The sequence below is a fragment of the Chenopodium album genome, chromosome 5, assembly GCF_948465745.1.
Source record: "Chenopodium album chromosome 5, dcCheAlbu1.1, whole genome shotgun sequence".
In the NCBI taxonomy this organism is placed as follows: domain Eukaryota; kingdom Viridiplantae; phylum Streptophyta; class Magnoliopsida; order Caryophyllales; family Amaranthaceae; genus Chenopodium; species Chenopodium album.
In genome coordinates, this window is record NC_137838.1 from 69,071,688 (window position 1) to 69,080,648 (window position 8,961).

General features: G+C 33.4%; 1 protein-coding gene across 1 annotated transcript; it reads right to left on the reverse strand.

Annotated features, from left to right (window-relative positions):
• Positions 1-541: 541 nt before the first annotated feature.
• On the reverse strand, positions 542-8,479 carry LOC145632198 (delta(12)-fatty-acid desaturase FAD2-like). Its single transcript, XM_081684508.1, has 2 exons — positions 8,331-8,479; positions 542-2,053 (listed from the first exon to the last, which is right to left on the reverse strand). Exon 2 carries the CDS (start codon positions 2,040-2,042, stop codon positions 894-896), a length of 1,149 nt encoding a protein of 382 aa, XP_081540634.1. The 5' UTR covers positions 2,043-2,053; positions 8,331-8,479; the 3' UTR covers positions 542-893.
• Between the last annotated feature and the right edge of the window lie 482 nt (positions 8,480-8,961).

Consider the following 8,961-nt stretch of genomic DNA (forward strand, 5'->3'; position numbering starts at 1 on the left):
TAGTTGTTTCTAAATAATTTCCTTCTCGGAGGTGCCAATCGATGAGTCATTGTCTACCACTATCGGTGCCTTATGGATTAATAGTGTGTTAATCTGTATAAATTCAATGTCACACCGTAATTATTAAGGATCAAAGTTGTCATACTATCGAATTAGACCCTCTGAATCAGAGTTCATAAGTTACACAAGCAATGAAAATAGAGAATCTCTTTTCACACGTTTATTTCAATATGTTTTAAGGATGCACAAGATTGATCTCAAGGGTTGAAAAATTGTTGTATACTTTTGAATATTAGAAGTGAAATAAATGTTCTTTCGTTTTCAATTTCCACTGAAAGGAGTTCATAACCCAGCTTTACCAAGTGGTTGTTCTACTACCTCCCACGCCATACCCCTCGTTATCTTCTTTTGTACTCCGTAATAATCATAAGGTAAGATGTCAAGTTTTAGTCAACCTTGGGAATTGATAGGTTGTCTCACTAAACATTGAATGCAAAAGAAGAGATTTTTATGTTTGTCAGTACACAACTTTTAGTCCATATAATCAAAGTAGAAAATTCATTAAAACTTATACAACAGTAGAAAATTCACAAATAATTGTGTCCCAAACATAGAAATGCCAAGAAATCTAGGCACTTGAAAGGATCACCAGATTATTGCAGAAACAACAATAACAAAGAACCCCCAGCTTGCCAGGCAAAATTCTAGCTCTATGACAATGATCAACAACTATGGAATACAAGTTCATGAATTTTGCAGCTCATACAAAAAATGACAACCACACAGCCAACCTAAACATCTAGCACGGATGGGGGTTTTCGAAAGATAGAAGGCTAATCCCTAAATACGAAACTAGGATTTTCCGAGCTTCTGTCAAACTAAAAATTTCCAACTTAAATCTTGTTTCTATACCAGAGCACACCTTTGTTCTGGTCGTCTTCATCGGCCTCCACATACATACACTCTTTCGCTTCCCTCCACATTGCCTTGAACACTGGAGTCCCGTCGAATTGGTAATATTTGCCCAAAATAGGCTTAATAGCCTTGGTTGCCTCCATAGCATGGTAATGGGGCATGGTAGAGATAAGGTGATGAGCTACATGAGTATCAGTAATGTTGTGGAACACCTTGTTCAAGATCCCATAGTCTCGGTCCACAGTAGCCAATGCACCTCTCAACCAGTCCCACTCAGACGAATCGTAGTGGGGCAGTGAAGGGTGTGTATGCTGAAGGAAGGTAATCAACACGAGAAACCCGTTCACAACCAACAATGGACCCCCATATACACACAGCACCCAAGCAAGTCCTTTGGCAGATGCAAGGCGGTAAAGCCCATAAGCCACTGTCAAAATCCCGATATCAGAAATGTAAATTTGAAGCTTCTCACGCTCTGAGTAGATTGGAGAGGAAGGATCATAATGGCAAGCAAATCGCTCATATCTCCTCCCCGACACATTGAAGAGAAGATACAAAGGCCAGCCTAGGGTTAGAGTGACAAGAAGGGTAATGATGCGTCCAGGTGGGTTGTTAAGGTACTTAGAAAACCATGACATGTTCTCCCTTCGTTTTGGTACGAAGACTTCATCTTTTTCCATGGAGCCAGTGTTGGAGTGATGGCGCCTGTGGCTGTATTTCCAAGAGAAGTATGGCACTAGGAGAAGTGAGTGGAGAACTAGACCAACAGTGTCATCGAGCCACTGATAATCACTGAAGGCATGGTGGCCACATTCATGGGCTATAACCCAAACACCGGTAAGAACACAGCCTTGGACAAACCCATAGACGGGCCAGGCAAGGTAGTTGAAAGGCTTTGGGAGGAGGTTAATGTAGTTAGTGGCAACATAGTAGAGGATGAAGGCAATGGTGAAATCATAAACAACATAAGAGAAAGAACGTAGCACAGAGCGTTGGAAGCAATGAGGTGGGATGGCTTTTTTGATTTGGCCTAGAGTGAATGGTGGTTTTTCATAAGGCACTCTGTTCAGTGCATCAGACTTCTCCTTTCTCGCAGTTGGAGGAATAGATCGACCGCCAGCACCCATTGTCCTTGCACCTGAAACAGGAAGATATGAACATCAGTATGATATTACTCATGCAATAGATTCCATGGTACATAAGAGACAAAAAAATGCATTGGCTCCACTACAAGACAGGCATATACCACAAAAACAAGCATATACTGCAAAAATGAACGGTTACTAAGGAACTAGGACCTACACTTCTAACACATCCTTTTTTTACAAAAAATGGAAACTACAAGTAGTATTAGAACATTTCTTTGGCCTCAAATAACAAATATGTATCCACCACTCCTTAATATAAAGAGTAAAAGGCCAAAAAGTTGACATCAGAATTTAAAATAAAACTAATGAGAGATAATTAGGAAGTAATGCGTCTTAATCATAAAGGATTGCATCCATAAAGAGGAAAGCAAGTGCTCTTGCACAACTACTACAAAAAAAGACACAATAAACTTGACAATTTATCAAACCCCTTTGCCCAATTTAGGCTTTCGGCCTAACAAGCAATTTGTCTACATAATGGAACTCATACCCCACAGCTATTTGCCCACCATTCACTCTAGCATGTCCCTACTCCCTATTGACATGAGAATTGGCATAGTAAAAGTGGTATATGACAACATCATCGAGCAATTAATTCGAAAACAATATGTCTATTATGCACCTAAATGTACCTGTCGCGAACTCTAGATAATGGATACATCCACCCTCAAATTTGGTCATTCGAAATATGAGTATAAGCATATATTACAATACTCTGCGCTTTAGGCTATTTCTAGATACACAAGGATCATCTTCATAAGGAAATATCAATAAGAATTTGGCTGTTCTTGTGTGGGCCGTGTCCCCTTCTTATTTCAAACAAAAAAACTAATAAAAAAATTAACTATTCTTGTCAAACTCCATTTCAAACAGTAGAACACACTACATTAAACCTAATATACCCAATTCCCCTTCCCCTTCCCTAAACAATTGAAAACATGATCAACGAAACTAATTAACAAAAACTAGGTTTCAAGAAGAAAATAATCACAAACCCATTACATCACCACTTCACATACATCTGTGTATAATCAGCTCATACCTCACGCACAATACAGGCTAAAAAACTAGTTCAAAGTAATATGGAGTAAGGTCATCATTTGAAGCATATGATGATAGCACCTAAACAAGCTAGATAAAAAAATATAAACAATCTTTGAACACTATTAATTAGTTGTGTTAGCATTTAATATCAGTCATGGTCCTAAAGTCCGGGTAATCAAGGTGTTATTAAAGCCAAACAATGACATTCGAAAAGACATAGAATATATCACCTCAATCTACCTCAAAAAGGCATATATTTCAATCCTATTTGCCCCACAAGAAATAAAATTAATTGAAGTAAGGGATATCCCTTTCATCACTAATCATTGATAATTACTGATAAGAACTAGATTTTGACATTTTGAGCAATAAATCAGTGTAAGAATAAAATCCAAAACACTTTGGCCCAACTAGATTCTCCCTTCTAGCCCCCTTATAGCTTCACTGTCAAACATGAATCAGCCCTCACTATCTTATTTAAGCTTACAACTCATTGGTTCACACTTGTTACTATAACCTCTAAACTCCTATCATATTAACTAAAGTATAACCTGGTACAGTTATATTCTGGTAAAAAGTACAAACATAATATTAAAACTTGCTTTTGAAAATAATCCCTTGGTCTCATTATAACACAAGTGTCTATTAATGGACCTCAGAAAAATTACGTGTATATATCCTTAATTAAACGCAATTGAACCTGTCTAATCTCACATCATCACTAAAACACCCTGCAAGTACTTTTACCTTTTGTACTCTTCCTTTATGCTGAAATATGTGCATCACTAATTAAAAAAAAATGAGGCAGCACCAATTGGTTGTGCTTTAACTATCAAAGAAACAGTGGTCTTTTATGTTGATAAAAAACCAGTCAATAAGTAAACGTGGTAAAAATAAAAACCACACCAATTTAATAATTAATGGAGCCTTGGCAAATTCTTGATTGGCCTCAACAGTCAAATACTTGAGATATACAAATTGAAGCCGCCTTTATTGCCTAAAAGCTCCATCACTTTCTCATGTACTGCAGTTTATTAATTGACTGACTGCTCAAGTTAGAAGCAAAAAGCTTTCAATTTCTTCCCTCGTTAACACTATTTTCAAATCTAAATTTTTAATGTTACACTTGTACCCCACCAGTTTCAAAATATTGTCCCCATTTCTTTCCGTCCATACCAATTCAAGTTCAAATGAAATAAATGTACATAGCAGAAAATATAAGTTTAGATTTAACAAGTTTAGAAAAAATAAAGAAAAATAAAAATACGCAAAATAGATTAAAACATGTCAATGAAACTCAAAAAAGAACAAATTATCACATAGTATTTTCTTCATCTTAAAAACTAACATATAGAGACAAAGGGTGTAAGTTGCTTTTATAACATCTCAACTTTCTTTTTCGCTTTTTTTTCCTCTTACTTTAAACCCTCAAAAGCGTGTAAGCAAAAATGAGGCAAATAAATTAATTGATTTCTAAATCAAGTTCTCTTGCTGATTTGGGAGTAGAAAACATGATGTTACCAACTTGACTAAAATAAGCAAATTTACAATGACATACAAGTGCTCCCAAAAAGGCCAAAACTCCAGCCTCAATGAATAAAAAAAAATACCATAAAAAATGAATTAAGAAATCAGTCGTGGTCCTCTCCATGTGATCATCTAAGCAACAGCCAAAATAAAAGACAATATCTTTCATTTTTTATTTTAATATTTGTGGCCACCAACTGCAAGCTGCATTGCTGCCATATAAATTTCTTTTTGCACTTCATCCTAATAAACCCAATAATTCAAATCTACCACAGTGATTGTAAGTATACATTAAACACCCAACAATTCCTAACCAACGCGCATTTGAAATTTCTTCATCCCTAAGTGGTAAAGTAACCTACAATATAAGCATGTTATACATTTCTAATCCTAAAAATGCTAAATCATTCGATAAATTGTTCAATGACCCTTAAATAATGCTAGTATGATGAAAATAACAAAAATTCGCCCTTGAAATTGTCAAAAATGCTCATACCCTAGTGATATTAATCAATTTCCCCTCCTTTTCACCTTGAAGAAGAGTACCAAACAAGACCCCTGCAGGATCCACCAAAACGAATCAAATTGGTCCCAACTTCAGCTGATTTTGGCCTAAGCTGCACCACAAGTGCTTACAAGAACTCATCACACACCTCCACTATAAATCTCCGAAAGCGACATGTAGAACAAATCTCATCCTCAAATTACCTTTACTAGTCACGCTAATTCACTAAAATCCACAAAACCTCTAAATATATCTAAACGAAAGTCATGTAACACAAGATCCCTTAGATAAGAGAGGAAAAAACAAACTCTAATTTCAGATATTTATTTATCATCCCTCGATAATTACACAGCCCATGACTTTCGACACATAGGCATAGCTGCAAACAGAACCCCAGCTGTTGAGTCCACCATCCACCACAAATCACCTATGTTACATGGTCTCGGTACCCATATCCAACACAGGTATATGTCTAGGTGTTTGACTCAATTATTTTGTAAAAACGTTCCATGATGTGAACCTAAAAGTGACATGCCCAAATGTCATACGGCTCATACCCACCAAGTGTCAAGGGTTCGACAATAGTAAATTAGATGAAATAAAAACTTCATGTAACATAGTGTATCAGTATCACATATTCACATTGGTCCCAATAATTTTGAGCCAAACTAAACTAAAGCCATTCATTCCATTAACAGCACATATGTCAGGAGAAAATATGGTGTAGAGCCACCCTGCCCACACCTCACATACTAATAAATTCCCTAACACTACCCTCCAAAAACTGTGGGCAATACCATGCTATTGTAAGTAAAACAAATCCTAATATTAATGTTTCCCTACATATTTATATGCAATATTACCTCACTATCCACCAAATCTCTTAATTAGTCTATATTTTCAATAAATTGATTAGGTATGCCAATTAAATACACAGTACATGACATATATTGATATATACAATATACTATTAAACGTGAAACATAAATATCGTTATAATATTATAGCTCGACTGACTTATTGATAATTTATATCCCAATATTCATAACTTTTAAAACTAAGCACAATCATCGTCAAATCATTAGTTGATAATATAGTATATGATGTATATCCCTGGTTATATCTAACAAATACTCATAATTTTCTCTGTTTTTTAACATACTGTGGAACACTTTTTGTTTTACGCTTGTCAATAAACCTTCAACAATTAATCTTCAAATATCAGTATGTAACGAACCCTCAAAATTAAGATAGTATAATTTGTTAATAATGTAAATTCAAAAGTGTTTTATCCAAAAACACAAAGAAAGTTTTAAATTGTTTATCATTATTAGTTAACGTGATAAGAAAAGGTTTTTTTTTTTTTATTTTTTTTTTTTTAAAGAGTGATAAGAAAAGTAATGAGATAATATTGTTACTGGAAAAAGATTTATAATAGGCAAAATCTAACGAACTACGCGTGATTTTGTCATGCTTTCCCAAATTAATGTCATTTTAGGCAATAATTTAAATGCTTATCCAACGCCCATACGCGTTATTAGCAAGATTCTTTATAATATTAATGGAAAAGAAGATCCTTTGTAATATTAATGGAAAAGGATTTTCTCTAGCATGATAAAATTTTGAAATAAGAAAGTAAATAATACTACAGTAAAATATATTGAAATAAGATTTTTCAACATGCAATTTCTTACATGTCTTCAAAAGAAAACATCTTGGGCAATATTTTAAATGCTTATCCAACGCCCAGACGCTTTCATTAGCAAGATTCTTTATAATATTAATGGAAAAGAATATTAATGGAAAAGAAGATCCTTTGTAATATTAATGGAAAAGGATTTTCTTTAGCATGATAAAATTTTGAAATAAGCAAGTAAATAATACTACAGTAAAATATATTGAAATAAGATTTTTCAACATGCAATTTCTTACATGTCTTCAAAAGAAAACATCTTGGGCAATATTTTAAATGCTTATCCAACGCCCAGACGCTTTCATTAGCAAGATTCTTTATAATATTAATGGAAAAGAAGATCCTTTGTAATATTAATGGAAAAGGATTTTCTCTAGCATGATAAAATTTTGAAATAAGCAAGTAAATAATACTACAGTAAAATATATTGAAATAAGATTTTTCAACTTGCAATTTCTTACATGTCTTCAAAAGAAAACATGCAATTTCTTAGTAATTCTTACTTACAACTATTACAAGTACTTCTAAAATTTTATGATGGGTTTCTTCAATAAATAAATAAATAAATAATTTATGATGGGTTTTAAATTTTTAATTTTTTTTAATTTATAAAATCACAAAAAAAAAAAAAAAAAAAAAAAAAAAAAAAAAAAAAAAAAATTCAGTAAGAAAAAAAATCCCATAGTAATTTAATAAGAAAAAAAAAAACATGAAAAATCGAAAAATAAGGCAGAATTTACGCAAAGCTTTTTGACAGAAAAAGGTGCCAAAGCAGAGAATCACAGTCACATGTGAATCACATACCACGACGATTCCCTGAATTTAATGATAAAATATTTTTTTAAAAATTAAAATTATTATATTTCTTTTTTTATTTTATTGCTTTATTATTTTGTTAAAAAAATAATAAAAAAAAAACAATTTAAGTTTTAAATATCAGTAGAATCAAATAAACGTAATTCGCCCGAAAAACGGCAACTCTGAAACGATCATGCTTTATAGCTAAATTGAACATCGGTAACTCTAAAACGACGACGTAGTAATTAGGTCCAAATTAACAATCGGCAACTCTAAAACGACGACGTATAACAATCGGGAATCAACAGCACACTTCCCAACAAAAAACAGAGGAGAGAGAAAATACAAATAAAAATTAAAAAAAAAATTATAAACAATGCACCATAGAAATAACCAAAGATCTGCCTAGATCTAGATCTCTACTCGATCACATTCTTCTCTAATTCAATCACAAATACTCAATCCATCAAATCATACCACCATTCCATATTTCCATCGTATCATACTATATAACTCATTTAAGAAAATTCATCGATTATTATTATCAATAATTTAAACAATCAATCAATATTACGATCCAAATTCCAAATCAACCGAAGAAAATTTCATAGAGAACCACTGAAAATAAGAAATAAGATCAACGATTTTTTTTTTTTTTTTTTTTTGTATTGAGAAGATGGAAAGATGTATATGTAAATACCTGTAAATTAAGAATGACGATGTTATCACCTTCTTCAACCTCGAAATCTGTGAAATTTAATTTAGAATTGAGTGTTTTTGTTGAGGAAGAAGAAGAGAAACAAAAGTAGGCCGAAGTGCGCGGCCTGGGATGAGGAGGAAAAAGAGAAGGGGGAAGGGAGGATTTTAACCTGTGATTTCCCTCCTACAAAGTGGGGCCCATTAAGTAACAAGTGTATGAATTGGCTTTACCACGTGTCAGGTCATGATTGGATGTATGGAGTTTATGGAGATTAGTGCATGTATGTGTGCTGCAGTATCTGCCGTTTATATGGGAGTTAAATATCGTTTTTTTTTTTTTTTTTTTTTTTTTTTGTAGTTGTTGCGATTTGAGAAAGCGTAACATCTCCCCTCTTTCTTTTTACGAAAAATATCTTCTGTCGTCACGTGAGATCCTTCCTATTAGAGGACGGTATTATTTTTATTATTAATTACCAAAAATATTTGCAATTGATTTGTTTTTAATGACATGATTTGTTTGTAATTCCACCGCTATTTTCAGATCTAACGGCCTTACGCCCTTACCACTATTATGTGCAAACGAATTCATACAAATATACTCATAATTACTACTTGTAATCTACTTGATCCGC